The sequence below is a fragment of the Rhopalosiphum maidis genome, chromosome 1 (assembly GCF_003676215.2).
Source record: "Rhopalosiphum maidis isolate BTI-1 chromosome 1, ASM367621v3, whole genome shotgun sequence".
Lineage (NCBI taxonomy): Eukaryota > Metazoa > Arthropoda > Insecta > Hemiptera > Aphididae > Rhopalosiphum > Rhopalosiphum maidis.
The window spans coordinates 58,607,762-58,633,491 of record NC_040877.1 but is presented as its reverse complement, the minus strand read 5'-3'; the positions used below and the strand labels follow the sequence as shown (position 1 = coordinate 58,633,491).

General features: G+C 33.1%; 1 protein-coding gene across 3 annotated transcripts; it reads right to left on the bottom strand.

Annotated features, from left to right (window-relative positions):
* Positions 1–1,149: 1,149 nt before the first annotated feature.
* Positions 1,150–24,731, bottom strand: LOC113556129 (protein held out wings). Of its 3 annotated transcripts, XR_003405449.1 has the most exons (9): positions 24,019–24,731; positions 12,110–12,243; positions 4,742–4,858; positions 4,411–4,551; positions 4,228–4,327; positions 3,799–4,140; positions 3,425–3,496; positions 2,048–2,210; positions 1,150–1,186 (listed from the first exon to the last, which is right to left on the bottom strand). XR_003405449.1 is itself a non-coding variant. In XM_026960905.1 (8 exons), exons 1-8 carry the CDS (start codon positions 24,149–24,151, stop codon positions 2,098–2,100), a joined length of 1,152 nt encoding a protein of 383 aa, XP_026816706.1. In that variant the 5' UTR covers positions 24,152–24,731; the 3' UTR covers positions 2,047–2,097. The 3 variants fall into 3 exon arrangements, 1 of the variants encoding a protein (XP_026816706.1); XR_003405450.2 differs by lacking the exon at positions 3,425–3,496 and having other exon boundaries at positions 1,153–1,186; XM_026960905.1 differs by lacking the exon at positions 1,150–1,186 and having other exon boundaries at positions 2,047–2,210.
* Positions 24,732–25,730: the final 999 nt, after the last annotated feature.

Below are 25,730 nucleotides of genomic sequence, written 5' to 3'. Positions count from 1 at the left end.
ACAAAAATTTTTCTTTTTAAAATCTAAAATATACATTTATTATTATTTTATATATTAACTACAAACGTCTAAAATAACAAGAAAAAACAAAAACACGACTATTTTAACGTTGAGATTCGTAAACAACAAAATAAAATAAAGTAATATAATAATGTATGTATATGATATATATATATATTTAGCCTATTCGAGAGATTGTCTAAATTATTTAGGCTCTTAAGTACTTACAAAAATATTATAAAAACTTAATTATATATATATAAATATATATTAATTTTTTCATTACGTATAAATATATATTTTCATATAATATATAATTTTAAATATATCTCACTAATAAATATATTATTGTGAGTATTACATTCTATATTTATTTAACATAATTCTATAACAAAAAAAAAAAAAAAAAAATGTAGAACGAACTGGCATGGGTCGATTTTGGCACCTGGCATATGGTATAATTTAAAATATTATATTTTAATTGTATTTAATACTGAAAATTTTCTCTACATAAAAATATCGAAAAACTTTTCTAAAAAAAAATTAACATTTTATTGCACACTATATATAAAATATTAAATAGTTCTTATAAATAATAACAACATAAAAAAAAAATATTTATATTTATTTTTTTTTTAATTTTCTTATTTTATATCCTTGTTTAAACTAAGCAAATTTGATAAGTAGAGTTGTAAAAAAAGTTTGTTCAATATTCTTTTATATTTTTAATTGTCGTATACTTTGTATTATTAGACCATTGTGGTGGTTCAGTGTTCAGGAAATAAACAAACAAAAATACTAAGACTAGTGATGACAAGCGTATAACGTTTGTCGACATTAATACCAAAATAAACAAATATATAGATACATATGTTTTTAAAGGCATCAAGGGACTCAACAAAATAAATCTATCTAGTCTTTAATTGTAATATTACGAAACAATATTAAACACTATAATAATATAAATAAAACAAATATTATTATACGAAAATGATTAGACAGACAGATATTGGTTAGACGAATAATTTCAAGTGCAACATTGCGTTTTTTAAGTGTGTATATATGTGCGCAGAATGATATTGTTTAGTTGTTAATTATAGTTCCGTCTGGCAATCGTCGCACTTCGGCCGCAGGCTGCATTGTGTGGTGTTAAAATAAAGGTCCAGTATGTTAGATCTCCGCAAGCCTTTTTTTGAGGTTAAATAAAAAATAAATAAAAAAAACATGTTAGTAATGAAATATTTCAAAAAAAAAAAATAGCAGCTAAAAGTATTATGTTCTATTATTGTATTAGTATAAGTACGCCAATGACAAACATAAGTGTTCTGTCGATTGTATTTCAATAGTTATTAGTACAATATTTTACTACCATATGAATGAAAAGCGTTATGACGTAAAATACATATGAGTAATACAAAAAAAAACTTTCATGTGATTATTATTTTTATTACTTAATCAGTAATGTAAGTTTTTTTTCATTCCACTGTTTATATATATGCATTAAATTTAAATATTATAGTGCAAAATAAGGGATGTTTCGTAGTAATCGTAGATAATTTTGATAGATGTCTACCTTCACCAATAAACAAATCTTCGGTTTTGCTGTTAAATACAATATTAGAACACAATACGTGAAAAATATACTTAAATATGTTACATCTACAAATTAATATATATGTAGCTCCTACACCTACATAATACTGCCGTAACAAGCAAAAAAAAAAATGTAAAATATAAAATATAAAATGTATATAAATTAATAATAAATGAATATATAGATATTTATTTAATAAATTATATGTAGGTATATAATAATAATAGTATACCTACATAAACACAAATAAATGATGAGAAAAATAAATAAAAATATCACAACCGAAAAAAGGTCTAGAAAAAAAAAAGAAGCATAAATAAAAATAATTACGCATGGGGGTCATTGAAATTGATGTAAAAAAAATTGGGATCTTTGAAATTTGATCATCGCGCCAAATTACACCCTATAAACTATGATTGTCTAACCCTAAATTAAAAACGAATAGCAACTGACCTTTCAGATTCAAAGAACTTTTTTTTTAATTTTGGTTTTTTTTTTTTTTTTTAATTGACAATCGAAGTGCCAACCCTCTGATACGGATGATCCCTGATCTGAGTCAAATGCCTTCTTTGTTTGGCGACCTGAGCCGCCGCCGCAACCGCGGCTGCTGCACCTGCTATAAACATATTATTTCTATTTATTTATTGAAAATTAATTTTTGTAGTGCATTTATAAAAACACCGTTACAGAGCCAGGTTCCATTTTAAAACGTCGACCCCCTACAACTTGTACAAAAATAATAGTAATTATAATTTAAAATATATAAATATATATATTATATATGTATAACAAATTCTAAACATAGATGTGTACTAAATAATTACAAAAATAATATACATTACATTAATTATATAATCAGCCTGAGTATTTTTTTTTTTATAATAATATTATAATATAATATAATATAAACATAATTAAAATATTAAAAGTGTTTGTCATGGTATTTCATTCTTATCAAATTAAGGAACTTTAAGTATCAGAAGTATATATTCTTCTTATGAGTAAAAAACCTGTTTGGTGGTTCTTCTTGGTCCCTCAAGTATTTTGTTAATTCGGGTCCTAATGTTTTTAATATTTTGTTTTATAATTGTTAAAACTTTAGAATTAACTATTAATGTTAGAGTCACACCTTGGTTTACATATTTCTAAAAGTTATTTAAATATTTGTCCCGGTTAGTTGAAAATATTGACTAAGAAGATACGAGAGATATTTTTAAATTCACTAATTTCAAAACTGAAAAATATTATAAAATAATAAGGATTTGTTTAATTGTTATTATTTATTAAAATTGTTTTACCAGTTAGATTACAAATTCTAATTATTATTTTTTTTCAAAAGGAAGTACTTGAGGAGTATTATTAGGAAAAATGTTTGATTACCGTATTAAATTCATTAGTACACACCTAGTTTTTTTAAAAATTATATTTTAGTTGAGTTAGACTAATATTTGAACTAACTAAACGCGAAAGAAACAGAGATAAAGAAGGGATATATATGCATATATAACTAAAATAAAATCTATAAATAATTACTATAAAAATAAAAGCTTTGTGTAATAAAATTGATTAAAAGCGCGCAAAAAAATTAAGGAATCAAAAAAAAAAAAATAATAATCGTAATCATAATAAAATAAACAAGATAAATAATAGTTATATAAATAATAATAATAATAATAATAATAATAATAATCATAATAATAAAAAAATAATAATAAGGAATATTGAAATAAAATTAATTCCTAAAATTATACATAAATAATAAATAAGATAGCACCTCACAAACATAAAAAAAGAAGGGTTGGATGGCCAAATACTAAGGATGGTACTAACGTTGATTTGGCCAGTGACGGTAGGTGAGCCCTTGTAGTTCTGGAACCATTAGCATGTATCTGGCCGAACATTCTTTTAATATAATAATAAAAATAAATTAAAATTTAAAAAAATATCTCAAGAACAGTTTGCTTTGAAAAGTAAAAATACTGATTAGGTTCATATGTGTTTTTCTTCAGTCTTATTAAAAACTAATAATTGTTTAGTGATATTTGAACAGGGGCATTTTAATTGTAGTTTTAAATTATTTTCATCCTGAATAATGATTTCTCAGTCTCCCAAGCGCATTCAATCATATACACCATATAAATATATATAAAATATATATTTATATAAATCTTTTTTTTTTTTTTAACAAACAAACAACAACGCACCCGAGTGATCGGCAGGAGTGTATTCTGTGATCAATGGTGATCCAGCTAATGCATAGTTGGCATAATCAGCATATGGTGTATATATAAGACCAGCTGCAGCTGCTGCTGCTGCAGCATGATGATGATGTTCAGCTGGAGACAATAGCTGAGGTGCACCAGGATTTCCACCGCTGGTAGTAATGGCAGTCGGGATACGTGGCGATAATATAAGTGGCGCAGTTAATGGTGTGGCAGTTTGTGGTCTCAAAGTTGTGGCTAGGCCACCCATACCATGTGGCGACAAAAGTCGCTGTGTCTCAGCAGCTGCTGCAACAGCCATCCTACGCCATTCCTCATCGCAAGCTAGAATATTTAAATGTTAATATATTATGATTAAAATACTAAAAAAATAATAATTATTTTTGGTACAAGTAGTAAAGATTAATTTACCTGCTGCTGCTAAGGCTTTAGCGTTTGAGTCCCTATACGTTCCGTTGATGATAGCAAGTTCCATTAGTTGGCGTTTCTTCAATTCATCTTCTCCATCAGCCTAAAAAGTAATTATGGCTTTAATATATTTGAATATATTTGACAATCATAAAAAGATTTGTAAAATTAATAATTTCAACTAACTGGTACAAGAAGCCTTTTAACTTCATCGATAGCTCTCTTCAACTTGAGCTTAGCCCGGTTTTCAGTGTCTTCAACGGATATCAAAACATGTAGTTCTTCGCTCAAATGTTCCCAGTTGGGTTTACCTCTGTTTTGTTCCTCCTTGAAAAATATACAATAATAGTTAATTGTTAAAACAATTGAAACTATCCAATTCATCCAATTCATCTTTACTTACGATTCTGCATGAACAATTCCCGATAATAGTGTTAGCAAATAAATGATATTTATGCACAGTGTTAGACAAGAAAAATCAATATAAAATTAACACTTAATTTTTATAGGTACATACCTTTTTCTTATCACGCATTGAACCCTTTCCTCGAACCATAATCTTGCATCCGGTTTCCAATTCCAATTGTTTTGCCGTCATACCTCGTGGGCCCAATATTCTTCCGACAAAGTTGAACTAAAACAACAATACAAAGCTATTGTTAAAATCGTATTTGAGAGTTAGAAAACATTTAAAATAAAACAGGAAACAAATATAAAAATCATAATGACATGTTGACAGCAACGATTATCGTATTATTCGTATGAGATATATATTTTAAATGAGTCGTAAAAATCATAGAAATATTAGCAAACACAGTATACAAATAACCAGTATAATTTTCATCAAAAAGTTTTCGTTTTTTCTCGTGATACTCCCTACTCGCAGCTGTATTGTACAGTTCTTAATTTATATTTCGAAATAAATTGATCACCAACACTATTCAAATAAACAGAGATCCTCAATTCCTCACATTTAATATTAATATATTCAGTATTGTATGTATTGTAGATTACGATTTATGAATAATTAATGTAAAGTGCAGATTAATATACTGAGGAGACACTTAATGTAACAAATCGTTAGATAATAACGACATTGTCGACATTTGAAACGACGTTGAAATCGTGTTTATTTACACAATATCGTCGGCTATCTTTCGACGAGCACCCAATGGATACGTATGTCGATTTCTTCGACTAACGTACTTAAAACGGTTTTCGTCTTTTTGACACACACCATACACGTATGGTATAATATATAATAATTATAATTATAGTGTATACATTACGATTATATAAACAGTCCAGTGGTCTTAACTCATCACTATTATAATATTACACTAATTGACTCAAATATACAAATGGCATTTTAAACACGCGAGGTTTCCTTTTTACGACCGGCGTATACAAATATTATGCAGCAATATATATACATATAAATGACTAGGTTGGTTGGGACATTTTAGACGTCATATGTGATTATGTGAACAACCGGGCATAGACCAGTTGCGCCTATTTGTATTTCAGGCTGAGTGTATTAATAATTGCGTTTCTTATATTTTACGGTCGGTAAAAGAGAAGTATATCCTTGCATTTAAAATTGTAGTGGCTCATTATACATAATATAACCAACGAGTATGCATTTGAATGAAATTTTACAGAAAAAATTAAGTTTATATTTTCGCAAGCCATCTATCCAATCAATATAAACTATATCGGTTCGTTACACTACATAATAACGTTATAATGTGATAGCGCGATGGTGATAATATTATTTAGTTTTAAATGCACGATTGTAATTAATTTATATTATATTTTAAATACCTAAATGTTCATTATTAAATGTTTTATTATATTTAAGTGAAGTAACTTAAGTTCTACTATTGATTATAAATAAATACTAGTATTTATAATCAATGGTCCTACTGATTACTGAATATTATTTTCAAATGTTTTAAATTTAAAAATAACTAACAGCAGTTATCAAGTGCGATGTTTGATCTATCAACCCTAGACATAACCAAATACAATAACTTGGTATTTAAATTGCAAATGTATATTATTGAGTTATGGTACAAAATTATTTCCCGATTTTTACGTCCCAACCAATTATTTTCAAAAACCTAGCCACCACTAATCCACAACGACAACGTGTGACTAAACACATACATTTACGATGATAACGTAATATAATTGTTATGTAGTAGAAATATTGTTTAAAAAAATTACCGAAACGTCAATTTCACGTTTTAAACATTGCACGGGACTCGTCGTCTATTTTTATTTCCCTTTGTTACACCGCTGGATCAAGAAGTGGACGATGACAATAATAATTAATAATAGTCCTACAAAACCTGACTGTGCATTAACTATTATTTTATGGATGGCACTCCTCTGTAGACATGCGTAACCGCGGTTACACCTCGTCCTCTACAATATTGTTATGGCACTACGACTACTACGACGGTATTACCACGGATTAAAATATCATATTGTGTACCTATATTTTAAGCCGTAGCAATTCCGGCATATATTATAAATCGCTAACTTCACACCAGAGGCAATGGTGCTGCAGATATTCGAAATTCTCCTAAAAATATAGATGCTTTTTAATCAGTATGGCGCGGATATAAAAAAAAAACCAATAATCATAGTAGCCCGTATTATGCGAGTTTTTTTATATCTTTTTTCGTTTCTAATTTCTTTTCGTAATTATTTCGCACAAAAACACGGTGTTAATGATTAATTTACACTTCACTCACTCTCAGTTACCCGCACAAACATTGTATAATCTTTACATCATATTTAAACGAGATAAAAGTACAAAACTAATAATTTTATGAAGTTAAACTGTACCAAACTCCATGACCCATGTCGCTGTACATTGGTTATTACACTTATTATATTAATCAATTATACATATATATAACAATTGCAAATATAACGCACAGTCCTATAGTTAACAGTTAAGTATGACTAATGACGCATCACAATATCAAAATGTTTCATCGAAATTGTTATTGTAGGACCCGAATGATAATGTAGATTTAGGTATACTACGATGACCTCGGCGGATTCAATATAATAGAAAGCCGATAATTGAGCATAAAATCACTAATTTATAGATTGAACACATTATTGTACATTATCAAAATAATAAAACATGTTACAAATACGCCGCGATAATGAGATTAGTTTTCATATAATATGCGTAGGTATTACTAATTATAATACTAATAATATTTAATAAACTATATATACAAATATAATTATATTACAAACATTTCATAGATAAACAAATAAGAATTTCAGACTATTATACTATCCACTAAATCAAATTCTGCACGAAGTAAAAAATTATACAATAAATACCAACATCGTGAAACATTCATCTAAATGGCGATTGTATATACCCCACTCCTCCCGATTTAACTAAATTCAAGAGTTCACGACGACCTGAAGTGACAAGTCAGAAAAAAATAGTAATTCACGCGAGAAGACTCAACAATTAATTTTACCGCCGGTTAAGGATAAATAAAATATATAATAGGTATATTTTATTATTAATTATTGTTGTATACATATATATATAGTAACGACTCGATGATAATGGACACCACCACAAATCACAACAATGGTTTGCGGCGACAAAAAATAACTAACTACCACACATCACAATAACATAGTCGTTGTGCTAATGAACCGTTTTTGGCCAAACCCGAATAACGACAGTGCTAACACCAAAAAAGGATTAAAACCCCTCTCTTTATAGGCAAGCCAACACTCACTCACTCTCTCTCACTCTCTCTCTCTTCCCTAAACTTCAGTTCCTCGCACTCTCGCCGGGCATATGCTAAAATAATAATAATATAATATATATGCAAATGTCATGTACACGATATACAAGAGTTTCACAAAAATTCATTTGTCACCATTTATTATTATTATTATTATTATTATTATTATTATTACGAATGAACGAAGAATTGCTAAGAAACGGAAAAATGATTTTGGATAGAAAAAAAAATTAAGAAACACTAAGGACACAAGGCAATGGCGGCGGCGGCGACAGCAGAGACTGCGAGGGCGCCATTGCTTGTTGGCCATATTCAGCGTTGTCACGATCCTAAAAAAGAACCCGACCATATGGTCCTCTCATGTTTTCTCTGGCACGTTTATGATCTTTAACATTGCACATATATATATATATATACAAATAGAAGTGTGTGTAGACGACGACGATTTAAAAGACGAAAATAATATATACAATATACACACGGTGGTAGTATATGGAAATTTAATAGCGTGGGATTACTCATTTTGGAAATGCCATTATTACGCCTGCGATATGCATACATCGTTCATTAGATTTTTAATAAAATTATAATAATGATGATGATGACAAGATGCAAATCGCTCTTATATATACATCTCCAACCCCGCGTTGAATATATTGATGTGAGTAATAAGTTCCTTTTCTCCTATCCCACTCTTTCACCACTCCCCCTCAGAACTATTCGCCATAACGCCTATAACTTACGTAGGTCGCAATTGTAGAGTAGATAAAATAAAAATAATAAATAAAAATTAGAAAAATATATATACGCCACTGTTGTCCATTAATGGGCATCCACGACCGGACATGTCTTTCGGACCATCCCATTCAATCCGTTGAGTATTACAAATATTATATTATTATATAAACACATGCACCAAGGACATGCCAAACCCATTCTACTAAATGCGTAACATTTAAACTTCGTTTTCCTCCCTGTCACTATATAAGAGAATATACATGATAAATTGATCAGCGTAAAAGGCGGTCGATGTCATTATTTTTACTGGAGAAAAGGAATTAGAATAAAAAAAAAACAGAATTGCGTAAATTGCACTTCTCAACGACTCAACCAGAAAGTGTTTAGGAAGAACGACACTAATAGTTTATTGGTGAAAAATTAGTGTAAAATAAAATGCAAATACGTTTTAATATAGACATTTTTAATTCAACAACAAATTCCCTAGCACATTTGAATATATTTTTACAATTTTCAAAGATGCTATATAGATATAACGATTAACTAGTTTTAAAGCAACTGCAATCTATATTTAATAAAATATGCAAGTACTACAATATTCTAACATTTATAATGTTAATAGGAAAATTAAGTAAAATAATGAATTTCTTATAAGTTCTGCAGTTAATTAAATGTTAAAAGCCAATATTATTGACAAATCATGACAATATACTTTATAAAGATAAAGATTAAAAATTAAACATATACTAATAATGAATTTATCTATTTCCTGTAAATAGTAAATAGATAGTCAATTTTCTAAACTAAATGAAAAAAATCTTGAACAATATCTTTACATTATTTTCTACCATTACAACATAATATACGCAACAGAAGTACAAGTTGTGCATTATTTATATAAAAAATTGTTGAAAGCTTGGTCATAGTTATAATAAATAATAAATTATTAATACTAGAGAAAATGTATAAATACTCTAAAGAATTTAAATTGAACGTGTTCAAAATAATTGAATTCTTTGAAGAATGCAATAAAAGAAAACACATAGGTACCTAAATAGCTCAATAACGTATAAAAATATTATTTGATTGCAATACTTAACCTATTGCAAGATATTGTGAGTGGATCAGCAAGATCTATTATAGCATATTATGCGGTAATAATGAATAAAACATACAGTGTAATTATAAATAAATTAATAAATAAAAAATGTCAAATCATATAATAGCTTAAAAAATATAGGTACAGTGTATACAAAGCATTTTAAATTTTACGCTATAAACCATGATAAATATGAATTTTTATTTTATTAGCAAGTGTTGTTTTTCCCAAAATATTATTTTACGGTGCCTTAAAAATAGATTCAAACAGGAAAAAAGGTCAACACCGCTGCCGGCACAAAGAGAGCGCGCGTTTCTCGTCGTGAGGAGACTTATTTTTTACAGATTAATCACCGCCATAGTCACTCCGAGCGGCCATCTTTGACTCGCACTCAAACAAACTGATCATTATTTACGCCACTGGACACATTGCCTACCCACATTCTGCCTACACGATAAATTGTTAGTAAAATAATATTACAAGAAATACATTGTTTTTGAAGGGACGCATTGATTCCATCAGTACAGGTAGTCTTAAAACAACTTATTGTTGACTTTACAACCTACCAATTTTTACTTGTGATCATATTTAAGTGGTTAATCTTTTTACCGATTAATTAAAAAATTAATTAACATTTGATTTAATAAAATTATATTATTATAATTATATAAATAAAATACAACTGTTGGTGACCATGTCAATTTAAAAAAGATTAATAAAATTGAAATTTTTAGTTTTTGTTTGGAAAGTTTATATTTTCCCTAAATTTCTCTGATTTGATTACATGGTAATTTTTTGATATGTAAAACAGTAGCTTAACCTCAAGTTACTTAAAATTACAACTCTAAATTTGAAGAACTGTTAGGTTATTTTAAAACTACCTTAACTGGTGGTATCGATATACATTTCATCTAACAAAAAAAAAAAACAATCAAAATCGACTCAGTCACGTTTTCGCTAGGTTTAACGCACGACGGGGATTATGCGAGTAGGTATAGTAGGTAGTATATTATTTTCATCGTTCTCAATAAAGAAACGCACTTGGATGTTTTTATTTAAAATAATTCGTTTTAGAACAGGGCTGCTTCAACAGCAACACGAAGCAACGGGACGTAAACGTCCGGTATTCGATTGTAAAGAGGGCGGCAATAGTGGTGACGAGGGATGCGACTGGGTTGTAAATAACCACACATGTACAGTGTACACGAGACGACTTCACTCATATTTATAGAAATGTCTACAGGAGAAAGGGGATATTTTTCATGCAGACATCTGGTGCAGATGTCACATGCAGTTTAAAACAAGCGCAAGCGCATGCCGGGGCGGAGGCGAAAGCGACGAAGAAGCAAAAATAAAAATATTGAAACGTGGACTGTGGGTTACCACGTTAGGAAAACGACAAGATAGATAGTAGCGAGGGAGGAAGTAACGACCTTGAACAATGAATGAAATACACTCACACATTATAGAGCAAAATATCGGACAAAAGATCAAATAATCTTTAACCTACCTACTTCGCATTTTTTTTTTTAATATAATAAAACGTTGAAATATATCATGTGAAACCCAATACCGGTGATTTCATTATCCCATGGACGTTTGATGGTCATCCTTCGGTTTATCCACACCCTCCCCACTACGACGTGAGATAGCAGTACATAGGTACAATGTGCGAGAAAATCATCGATAACGGATTTAATAATAAACAATATTACACATTCGCCTTGACGAGCAAATGTCCAGCGAAAAGAGCGCAGGTTACATGTTTTTTCCTCATTCTTGGTTTACGGTAAGATTTTCAAATTTATTTTCGTTTGTAGAAGCCGTCATTTGGGCGAGTGCCAATCGACTGGTAGCGGGGGAGGACACACGATACGAGTTGGGATCTTGGCACTGCATGTGTACCGGTAAGATGGCGCGGCGTGGGCGGCGAAGGCGACACGATATTTCCTCTATTTTTAGCCATGCCGAGTCGGCATAAAGCACCACCGTTAACACCAGCATCGTTTACGCCAAACCACCACCGCTGGAACCGAATTTATATTAATATTTGATATTGTTTTAAACATTAATATGGATCATTTTGTGATGATAAAATTACGTCCGTAGAATATCGAGTCCTTCCCTGCTATCGCTGCATAAACGATATAGTTTATTACAGTTATATTACGTCGCGCCCGCGCCCCGGAAAATAACAATAACGATAATAATGCGTAATAACTACAATAAATCAAACGCCTCACGATCTTACCTCCGGATGGTCCTTAACCGGCACAAACACTTTTTCGGTAATGGTGACGGGCGCGCCGTCTGGTTCCGGCAGCACCAACGGTTCCTTCTTCACGCCGTTCACTTCGAATAGGCTGGCCCGGACTTTGGTTATTTCTGTGAACAAAAATCACAGGTTAATGCACAGCATTATAAAAACGCAATTATTGCGTTAAAATGTTATATTTCAAAAGGTAATACGTGATAAGACTTTTTACGTAATAATAATGGTAATGATGGTTTCGATACGAATATGAATATGATATAGGTGGTTGTCATCAATTATTTTTTCTATATTTGTAACTTTATAACATATTTAATTTACACACGGCGTGCACTGTATAGCTTGTAAAAATTTTAAAAATTTTCGGCGTATAGAACAAAATATGGTATCATATTATTATTCTTTCTATTTTCTGTTTGTACAACTCCACCATCACGATCAGAAGAATAATTTTAACCCTTCGTGTTTAATAAAAATATGTCTAAACACCTGTTACCTATTGTCTTAACAGAGAAGGGTTGTCTGTCACAAGGTCGACAGTTGACTTATCGTGCAAATAACAGGAGCAAATAGTGAAAAATACAAAAAGGATCTCATGAAAAAATACCAAATCCTCAGAAAAATAAACCAATAAATAATCTCCGTCATAGTAGCATATTTTAAAAGGTGTACCGGTCGTGTAAATTGTGTACCTATTTTTTGATACAAAGATTAAGATATGGTTTTTGTCCAAATGGTAATATTCAATGCACCAGTATAAAAATAATAAGATTAATTTGATAATAAGCTTTTTGAAAAAAACTAAAAATATTGAACGTCAACGAGTTTAAACAATATAACATTTGAATTTGTTAACGAAATGAGAGTTGATTAAAATAATGATGTGTATACTATTTACATCATGTCATTGTTTTGTCCAATCGGAATAATGCTAATATGCTACCGATCGTGTTTTATTCTCATACAGAACAAAGTAGCAAATATTCTCGAGAGTAGGATAAAATTAACGTAATAACAACTAAATATAACAACACAAAGCAAAATGATAAGTTTCGCTAACGTTGGTTTGGGTGGTGTTCCCGCGACGACCGGGTGCGCTGCAGCAAATTAATGGGATTGCCCAAACGTTTTGTTCTTTTCAATTTCGATCAATTAAGATAGACACAGCAGTGTCGTATCAAAATAATAAGGAAAAATTACACGTCAAAAGAGCCTGTCGGATTTCGTCAGGTCGGTGGGCGGTGGACGGCGTAGCATGTATAATACACACAGAAACTACATCGCCGTCGCCGCTAACTACTGGCCGTGACGACGAGCGGGTGCGCGGAAATCATATAATGTGATATTATATCATGAATAAATCCATTCAAAGGTCGGGCTGGTTTCCTCCAATGACTCGGTATGGAAGAATCGTACACACGGGCGTGTACAAATTGTTTTTTTATTATCATTTAATATTATTATTATGTTTTTAAGATGTATATTCGAGAAGGAGTAGGAAATCATCCCACACGCCGGACACACAACTCTCTTACACATACCCGCACACCCACACGCTACCGGTTGACGACGTCGAAAATATTGTAAATCGAAATAGACTGTTTTTTTTTTCTGCCATTTGACCATACAATATAATAAGAGATACACCTCGCCGCCCTTCCGCCACATAGGCCTTAGACTGTCTACGTACGTAGTAACTGTGTGGTACTGTGTGTTCATCGAAACATCGGTTGTGCGGCGGCCGAAAACCGGCCCCGAGAGATTCCGAACGCATTTATAATGCTAGTAATAAAAACCGGTTGGCTGAACCGGAGGGGGGCGCGCGCATCAAGGTCTCGACAAACGGAACCCTTTATTTTTTTCCAAATACGAATAACAATAATAAAATAATACGTATACGAATATTGTATTATCATTGTCTTACATACGCACCGCCCACAGGGATGATGGCAAGTGAAAATCTGTGTACAGTGCGCAGCACAGCCCCCAAATATCTTAAGTAACGTGTAGCGCACGATATCGATGAAGCCGCGGGCGGCTATCGTTTTCAAACGGAATATAATACAATAATATTATAGAAACTATAAACCTGCTGCTGTTGCAGTGCTACGGTCACCATGGTTGCATGGTGCAACTAGTTGATCGAGAAACGGATTTAAAAACAAAACCGTATACAATATTATATATTGGTACCATCTGTTATGTGCTGGAACACTTTCAGCGTTTGAAGAGCAGACTTTCACAAAAAAAAAAAATCATATAATCCAACGTTATACATAGTAGCCAATATGCGTACGTTGTTTGTATTTGCTGCACACTACAGATAATACATTGATGCAAAACGGATTATCGGCCAAAGTTATAGATGCACACGTTATTATAAGTTCCAAATCCGTAGAGCTCTAAAACAAACATTTTCGAGTAATCGTCGCATGTCGGGTGTGTAGGTGTAATAATTATAACAAGAAGTATTAAAATAGTTACAAAAAATAAAAAAATACGTCTGAAAATGTACGTGGCTCATTAAAAAACACGTTTGTAATGCATTTTATGTGACGTTATGCATTTAAAAATGTCATCTAAAAACTAAAACGAGTGCCAAAAAAAAAAAAAAACCATTTGCGCGCGTTCGGTTCTCATTAAAAGATATTCCAAGAGTTAATATATTTTCATTCCCTCTAAACCATAACAATTCTAATATTATAAATATTATACTATACTGCATAGTGCATATACAGTACACAGGATGCATCATCACGAGGAGGTTTCCGTGCTTTGTCTTACCGACGAAAACATATGTGCGTGTGTAATGTTTAAGCCACGTTACCACGTATTCTTTATATGGCGTTTGAATCATTTATTATTGTTATTTATATATCACATTATATACTATATACACACGTATACATAATATAATACGAAACGGAAAAAATTGTAGGTACTGTATCGTCGCAGTTCAGTGGTTCTCAAAAGGGTGGAATCGTCATGAAGGGTCAATGCCAAGACGGGAAGATGGAAAACGAATAATAACTTACATATAATCCTAGTATGTACGCACACGATTATATTATACGTGTACGGTGTACAGTTAATACCTACAGATCCCGTTGCCTATTTTGAAAAACCATTTCTCTAGGCGATGGAGGGGGATATTAGATTACGAGCGGGTAAAACAATACACGATTCCGCCGACTCAGAAGTCGACGAGTGTGACATGTTCATCTATATAAAATATCGTTTTCACATTGTTCTCAGTCGCGCGATGTGTCTCGAATTACCAATCTCGTCGATGCCGCTGCCACCGCCTTTCTTTCTTTCCGACCGTCAAGGCTAAAACGCGCACACATTACATGATACATACATTCATACATACATACATACATACATACATACATACATACATACATACATACATACATACATATGTAAATATTATATAGACACGTACATACGATTTAAGCCGTTGTCGTGGATATTATTATTTATCAAAATTGTTATTATATTGTCATTAATAATAATAATGCAATATACAAATGGTCGTCAATTATTTATGATTGTACGGGTATTCGCACATGGTGAAAAATTAAACAACCCCCATCATCGGGGTGGTATTAATAATAATAGATTGATCTAATAATTTACTGCATATGCGGGCGTTGACCAAAAACTTGTTATTTTCGTTTTTCGTAACAGGGTACATTATTATTACAAACTAACGCGTATGATCGTCCGAGTGTTTTTTTTCAACCTTCGATGCGTTGGTACACGCCGTAGAGTCCTTTGAAGGGGAGAAAACACACGCAATACAGACGCCAGGTCCAAGAATAGACGCAATGCACTTGGCATCTGCTGTGACGCCATTTTGACTTTTTCAACACGCTCTTTATTTATAAACGGACGACGAATCCCCTCGGTACATGGTATTTTTTTTTTTTTTTGTTGAACGAAATATAAAACAAAACCGTTCTTTGAGAAACGACAATAACTATCAAGCATGAAACTGCTCCACGTACATAAGAGAAAGCCTTGAGGGATTTATCGCGATTTAATAAGACGACGGGACGGCGGTGGTGGTCGAAAGACTGCACGCATAAAAATATCATAATAATCAACAAACATACGGTGTTTGACTGCTACTGCTGGTGCTGCTTGGACAAATATCACGAACGACGGAATACAATTATTTCTAAATTAAATGAACAATTACAGTCGAGTTCAAATATAAAAACGTATGTACAAATTGGTTTTAAAAAACGATCAACATTGCCCCCACCGCACCCAAGGCCAAAAGTTATATCAGAAATTGATTTCCCATCCGCGCACAATGTTAATGTATTTAAGTGCTACATAGCTACATGTGTGATGACTATTGACAAATCACACGAAAGTCTACTAACGGTTCTTTAACCATCGAAACGAACGATAAGATCTCCTGTTGAATTCGTAATACCCGTTTAAAAAACCATGAGGTAAGGGTAAACGTTTGACACAGAAATATTATTTTCATTTAAAACAACGAAAATTGTTTCACATGATAGATCCGAACGAACACGAGGAGCGTGGAACATTTAACACATATTATATATTATTATTAACAGTTATTACTATTATTACTATGCAATTTACAGTAAAGTGTGTTTGGAGAGAAACAACAAGTTAACTACGTTAAGTGTTTACCATAGTTTATAATATAATTTTCGTTTTGCGTATTTGTGTATATCACACTACTTGTTATAATGTATAAAGCCAATATAGGTATACTATTTAAAAAATATATATATTGTTAATCACATGGTTTTTTTTAACCGATTTGTAATGGACGAGTCATGTGTACACACTGCACATAATAAACTTCTGAACGAGTAAAAATTTAAAAAAACACGAATAAATAAAAAATTTAATCACCACATTTACTTTGACCTATTTATCAAGAATTGCACTTCAATATTACTTGTTTAAAAAACTTGAGCATTATCTATGTCCTATGTAAATTGATTATTATGTACATATACATCAAAATCCGATTAAACGATTATTTAACTCGAGAACGCAAATATTATAATATAGTAATGGAGAAAAATAATAACTTTGAAATTAATATATAATGATTTTTGAAAACGCAGGTTTTTAGCACACATGTCACATAATAATCTATTGTATTAGTGACGAAAAAAATAACGCATAGGATATATAGGTATCTTGATTTATATACTCGTATTATGTTATGAAATTTAATTCCTGGCACTAAGACTTTTACTTAAACGTCTAGAACTATATAGTCATCCAGCTTTAGCTTAGATGAGATTTGCTCGTTTACGTATATATATATATATATATATATCTAATAAAAATTCCGGTTTCTTGTGCGGTTTCCAATCGCGGACACTAGAAAATTACAGGCTCGGTGACCAGTCCCTTTTTTGGCAAGTGGGCCAGCCAAAACAAATTTTTCACTCGTTAAAATAATATTATATCAAAACGCTTCGGGCTATACATGTACACCCACAGCGCACCTTGTATTACACTATAGTTAAACAGTGCTTAATATATCATATATATATATTATTAAATATGGGTACACCGCGACCAGACAAACGACGACCAATAATTTGCTGGTGCATAATATTATAATAATGTTATTATCGGCCATTTTAAATTTACGTCGTTGTAGCAACGTTATTTGTGCTTGGATAAGATAATCGAACGTGGTACTGTATACAAACGACGTAACACGACTGTGTGCACATAATATAACATAAAAAAAGCCAGACAAGATGCTGTTTAACCTAACCTAACCGGGTTCGTAACACGCATTTGAAAACAATGATGATATAAGAACGCATTAAAAACGATTTTTAGAGGATTTTTGTATAAACCAAATTTCTATCGTTTTTTCTTTAAACTTGTGTCTCTTATACATAATTTCCAATTGCTCTCTTATAAACGTTAACTATTGCAAAAAAATAATAATAAAACTTCATAACCATAAGTGTCAATTGTAGACAATATCAGAACTTTTGTAACTCTATTCCCGTCTTTACAAACAAGAAGTACTAAGAAAAATAAACGAATCACGTAATTTCTCTTATAGTCTTTCTTTGTATTAGGGCCAAATCTAAAATGCAATTTATAAACTAATGAAGTTAATAGAGTGTTTGAATTCCGAAACTAAAATGGTGATATGGTGATGACTTTACAGCATAATGAAGAAAATGCGATCGTGTGAAAGCACCGCGATGCCGTCTCGCGACGCACATCTGGTAGTCATAAGAGTGTATGGAAACTCGCGACATTAGTGGCGATGGCTGAGGCAGTGGAGGAGGACAAAAACTTTCAAACCACATCCATAGATAGCAATGCAGGTCAGTGGCACTTGGTTTGTTGAAAATTATACACACACATATGTGCACCGACCTATGGAGTTGTGACACATAAGTTCACAATCTTCATAGACATATTTTTATACTATTATCATTTATCACTGTTATATACAATATACATAGGATTCCGATGATAATATTTCCACGTGCTGAATAATGTTCCAAGTAATAATAATAATATAATAATCAACGACAATAATAATATAAATGTTATAATGACAATAATACACGTGCAACGCGTCCTGCAGCAGCTTGAATGCGAATCGACTAAGAACGAACGCAATTTGCGCTGGGGCGCGGAAGCGGGAAAACGACTGTGATTGAAGAGGGGATATACACTTGTAATGTAGGTCAGCGCCCAAAGGGTGTTCGCGAGCACACGACACCTGTAGTACATACAGATATACCAATACGACGGTAAACACAGAAAAAAACGTTTCAAAAGGAGTCTGTAGTGAACTATTGTGCAATGAGGTTTTTTTCAAAACGAATGAAATACACGAACTGAGGTACATTCGGTTCCTGTTCACGTCATTCTCGGACAACACAGCAGTTTGGCCGAACTCTGCAACGAATGAAATTATTATAAAAAAATATCATCCACATATTATAATATAACGACGTACGAAGATAATAATAATGTACGACCACAGAATATATATTATCGAGACGTATTATTCGAATCAGCGGGATGACTAAAAACTGCAACGACGCTGCCGAACAGCCTTGGGCCAATTTCGCCCAAGTCGAGATGATATAATGTTTCACGCAACGACAAGTGGTTCCGGAAAATGTCATCTCCTTGTATAATGATAGTCTCAAGGATTGGGCGAGGGACGCGACAAATGGCGCAGAAACACGAACGACGGCGTCCTCTATTTCCCGAGCGTTAAGAAAACCCAGATCAAACGACTAGGTATATACTTTCGAAATGCAGCGACATGTGCGCGTCACGACACATTACACTTGCAGCGCCGCTGTCGTCGTCAGTCAACGGGTATTGTATAGGTATAGATAGGTAGGTTGGTCTACGTAGGTAGGTAGGTACACCGCACCGCAAAAACCGTGTTAGCTATATATAAACACATAATTGCTGCGCACTAGATAATATTATCGTATTATAATATATTCCGTATACAATCTACTGCGTACGTTTCTTGCGGCGAACACTGTAAGTATTTATACAGCCTCTGGCCGCGGCTTAACGAACCGCGCGCTTGTCTATCGCAGTCCCGGATAGCTTTGATCGACATTAATATCGTCATGCGGCAGTGGCGTCCCCGAGAACATAATATTATAACATACAATATTGATATCATCAAGTCGACTGTGCGCAAATCGGGTCATTACTTTACTTAACGTGTTATATAGTCATACCTATATATATATATTAATACAACTCGCCCACGAAACCGAAAACTAAGTATATGATATATCGTGAGTAAGACGCGATCGTTTGTATTTGTATTTATTTATTTATTTTTTGTAACATATGCACTCTACAGTCTACATCACATACGAAGATTATTTTATTTAATAAAATAACATACAAGACGCGTTTCCGTGAACGAAAACACGTAAAACGCATTTGTCAAACATAGGTAATACAAATAAAAATAAAGATACAAATTATACCCTTTTTTGTTTCACGTCGAATTAGATTAGAAAGTTGGAATTTGATTACGTCTCGTCGCTATCTTATATTTCAACAATATTCATCTCGAACGACATCGAAATACTGCGGCGAACACAATATACAACTCAAATAATAATTATTATACATATATATTTAAATACCTTCCAAAAAACACTCGACATTTTCACAATGGTACTTATTCATCGAGCGTACTATTATACTTTCTCAAAACAATTGATTTATAGAAAAAAAAGTTCTTTAATATGAATTTTGTGAATGGCAATATAATTAATTCACATACTATATAATTTAAACAAGGAAAAAAACAAAAAACATAGACATTTAACTGGTCAAAGGTAAGAACCAAAAAGATTTTAGTATTTGTTAAAAATTAGGAATTTTCAATCGTAATTCATTTATTTATCTATTCTACTCGAGTATTGATAAGATACACATAACTACAGTTTAATGAACTAACAATAATTCAAATGAATTTTAACAATGAAATTAAACCTATAAAAAGTAAATTATTACATTTTACTATATCATCTTAAAAAAGGATTGAAGTGCAAAATGTGTAAGCCCAAGAGACTATTAATATGAAATACTGTTGATAAATATACAAATAAAATTGTATCCACTTGATCGATATGTTACACATCTAAATACATAATATGTATTATCATTACCTATTTTATTTTTACAATAGAAGTAAATACCTTTATACGTTACATTTTGGTATTTATTATTCATAAAAAGCAAATTTTAACTTCCTAACATAGACAAAAATGGAGAGCCTTGGGACCTAAGCCCCAAAAATTATTAAAAATGTTAACCCACCTGAAATTTGAATGAATTTTTGTCTATGCTTCCTAACTTTCTATACAAAAAATTAGATACAAATAATTTTATATTGTATTATATTATAAATACATCTTAAATATAAAAAAAAGTTAAAACCCGAAATATTGTAATATTAAACATTAAAAACGATACTGAAAATACTTTTGAAACTCGAAATAAGTCATTGAAAGTCAAAAATAACATAATATGGCGTTATTTATTCTATCAAAAAATGTTCTATATTCTATAAACTATAAATGATAGTCATCTCTATCTATGTAAAAAAAATTAGCTAGTAAAATTAGCTAGCAATTTAAAAATAAGGAGTTATAAATAATTAATCCAATACTATAATAACATTGAATATCAAGTTTTTTATTTTATATTTTAAAAGAAGTACAATAGAGGGTATATGTTAACTTATGAATGTAGATACTAAATTAATTAAATTTAACATGACGTCATTTTGACTTCACCAACACGTTTTTTTTTATTTATAAGCAGACGACGAATCCCCTCGGAACGTGAATAATTTTTTTTCTGACGAAATAAAACATCGTTTTTTGAAGAATTATGATAACTTTATCGAGTTTTAATGAAAATATTGCATGTATATATTTAAGAGATAAAACCTTGAGGGATTTTTGGCGATTTAATAAGTCAGGGCGGTGGCCGAATGACTGCGCATAAAAGCATATATAATAGACAATAGTTAAATACTAAATTATACTAATAATATAATATTAGAATACATAATGAAATATATAGATTTTCATTTATTTCATCAACAGACTTTCAACGATTAATTGAGTGTTTTTAAAAAAAAATATGAAGTAAATATAAAAGAAACTCGTAGAATGTTCTAAAAAAAATAAAATTTTATTTTATTGATTTTTTGTAATAATACTGAATCACACATTTTTTGCATATCGCCAATGGACTAAACACACAAGGCAAATGCGCGTTACTTCGGCCGTTTTGAGTCATGTGCCGGTCATAGTACGGATACGCACATTGTACTCTTCGCCATTTGTACACACGAAATTGTTTTTTCAATAACGATTAACGAACAAATGCTTTATAAATAATATTCACCACGAACAAAACCACACATTTCAATCCACGATTGTTCGCTAAGCAAACGTATTTACAATATTTTTTAGACAAAAACTAATTTATTTGATATACAGGACTCCCCTGTAGCCAACAGAGGGTTGTAGAACCAGAAGCGCAAACAGACACAGTAATGCAGTTTTATCTTTAAACTTTTTAAAATATTTTTTGGATAAACCAGAGTAGCACATATTATTTATTTTTATATCAGTTTTTTTGAATTCTAATAAAACTTGGGCGTCGTACGGTAGTTGTATTATATTTTAGTATTTGTCATTACCAATCGGAAACTATTTAAAAACGCACAGTCCAAATGACATAATAGAGGATAATTTTAATATATTAAAACGTTTAAATCGTAAAAATAACACGAAAAATGCAACACCCATAAAGGGCATATCACTAATAGATGGAACAAAATTGAACTGCCACTGCTCGACAGTAATATTTCTATATTTTTTCAGTCCCGGTTGCATTTTTCCCGTTCCCAGCTGCTTAGCATGATACTATAATAACGATGAACGGAGCAAATAACGATAATAATAATAATTAATAATAACGATGCGAATATTAATTTTATAACGTAGTATATCATAATTTATGGCAATGCCACCGCCTTAGTATTTGACGTTTGAATTGACTGTGTTCTTTTACACTCGAGGCACGACAGAAAACAATAATAATAATAATATGTAAAACAACGTTATGCAGTTATATTGGTATATTACACGAAACGAGCGCGTTCCCATTTTAAGGCGACAGTCTGTGCGTTTGCGGCTGAGCGGGGTGCGGCACCGGAGCCCACTTGTTGCGCAACGCGCGCGCCCATGTGTGTGGAAAACCCTTTCGGGGACAGCCCGGGACGAACGGCAGCCATTCGGCGGTTGCGGGCCCGGCACCGAGCACAGGCAACTGTACGGTTGAGCCGAACAGGGGCGAGGCCCTGTCGCCGTCCCGGCCATCGTCGCGATCCCTGCGCACAGGTGCACAGATCGCGCGGCGGCACCTGTAGAGCACGTGGGACGGCGGTGTAGTACCACCACTGCCGGCCGACGACGTCGCCGCCGCCGCATTCCGGTCGTGAAACCGAATCCGTGCGCGCACATACAAACGCACACGGACCAGCGGCGGCGGCGGCGGCGGCGGCGGCGGCGGCTCGTAAATGGCAACGTCTTTGAACGCGCGTGCGGCCTTCAATTGAGCTAGCTCGTAAACACACACACATACGCGCGCATAAAATTACTGAACACACGAGACCGAACCTTTTTTTTCTTCTTTACAACATTAGAAGAGCGCGTAAAAGTGTTTAGTCCAGATGAGCGAGTGACCCCCCCCCCCCCGGACGCGTTTTTACGATTATATTTATTAATTTTTTTTTCGTCCGCGTGGACAAGACTGTAGGCTGCCGGGAATCGTAGACGACGAAAATAGACACACGGGTGTGTGTACGTGTGTAGAGTGGTATCGCGTGGAGGGCAAAACGGGAAAAACGAGATGCTCGCCGCTGCCCCCGCCCGGCCAGCCAGTCGGTACCGACCACGAAGTGTTTATCAGACGGCGACGAAAAACGCGACCTACAAAATCGAAAACTAATAACGCACGCTGGCTGTCGCTGAAACCAAAAAATCAGCTGAGATCTCACCTCTTATCACGAGGCGGCGGCAGCAGCAGCGGATGACGGCGATGCTTATGATAATAATATTACAGATATTATTAATTAATCGCGCGGCGCCAGTGGGCGGACGACAGAGTTATGATTATAATAATTGTTTAAAAAAAAATTTTGGTCGAATCGGAAACGATACCGCAGTTGCGAGATACCATACGACAAGCTAATCGACGATCAGTTGTGAATTTGTGGTGTATGAGTAATGCGGTAGTAAGCTAAAGTAAATCATAGTGATATTAGTAATTACCTTCGTCGATAAGCCGCTCGACGTGCATGAACATGTTTGGAAACGCGGTGATTTGTTTGCGGTCTTTGAGCAATTGCGCCAAATAGTCGGCGATGCTCTGCGTGTTGACCGCGTTCATTTCCGTCATTTTCATGGAAACTTTGTCGTTGGACGACGTGTGGAGGACACCGGTGATGGTGGTCGGTGGGTAGTTTACGGATTTTCTCCGGACGATTAGATCGGTGACGGAAGAGTGGTTTGGTTAGATACCTTCTTGTAGATATATCAAACGAGACTTGTTAACATTTTTCGCGTTTTACTTGAACGATGGCGACGACGGTGACGACGACAAATTATACTACACCGCAATGCGTTATTGACACGATGATTTATGCTACGTTTGAGTGCGTGTGTGTGAGTGTGTGTGTATATGTGGTATTCAATGTTTTGATACGGACTATATAGACGGACCAACCGTGTTATCTGTAAACGCGCGTCGCACTCGTCGGTTTTTATATTATACTATTACTAAACAATTTCTATAATTAAACACATGCGTGTTATAATATAATATGAACAATAAATTATATTGACGGTGGTGATCGGTCGGCGTTGTATTTTCCACCAACAGGTGTACGGCGAGAGGGGAAAAAACGAAAAACGGAATACGACCGATGGGAGTACTTATTTCTCTCGGACTGCGGACACGTATTGGACTGCGCACACGATGACGAGTGCTCTTTTAAACTAACCTCGGCCGAAGCCCGTAGGTCGGCCGACGACGTTTCAGCGACGGCGCATGCGCGACGCGATGGAAAGAGAAACAATAAATACAAAATGAGACGAGAATATCGCCGCCGCCGCCGCCGCCACCACTGAGCGCTCCCGTCCGTCCGTTCCGTTTGTGTATTATTATTTCGCAGGGCAATACAAACACCATATTTGGACTTAGCGTGACGCGACAGGCCAGCCGACTAGTACTTAAACAACGGAGCTCGTCGCCACAGAATTTAGGATTCTTTCGACCCAGGTGCAGCTTCAGGGGAAGGGGCTAGAGACCCCCCAAGCCCGTATTTCTAAAAATTTGTTTATTGTTAAAAAAAAATTACAAACAAAAAACATATTATACTGCTATCTATATTATTTATACTACGAAGAACCTATAAATAATAAACTATAATAATATAAATAATATTATAATACAAAATTAGGGTATAATATTATTATTGTATTGTATTTAAAAGATTCATTGCGTAGTACATATTTCTGTATGGATTACAAGAATAATAAAAAAAAATTATAACTGAACCCCCCTCAACCAAATCTCTGGAGTAGCCTCTGCTTCGACCAATCCACTTTTCCTGGCCTCATAATGCGTGGAAGGGGTTCTTTATACATTATACCTAATATAATTCCAGTTTGTAACAAGAAATAATTTCACATATTGGCAACTTTACCAGTAAACATCGCAGAAAGAAGTTTTAATGCTAAGGATTAAGGATAGTAAAAATATGACATTATTTAAGAATGACTGAAGAGACAGTCTGATTGACACTTACACAAATTTATATTTATAAACATATAAATTATATTTTAGATTCGGGGTTGCATAAAAATTGTATAATTTAATGGCGGACCAATTATGACATGGGCCACTGTTCACTAAATCGGGTTTAAGGGATTATTATTAAGTATTATATTACAATATAGCTTAACATAGATTCATCAAATGT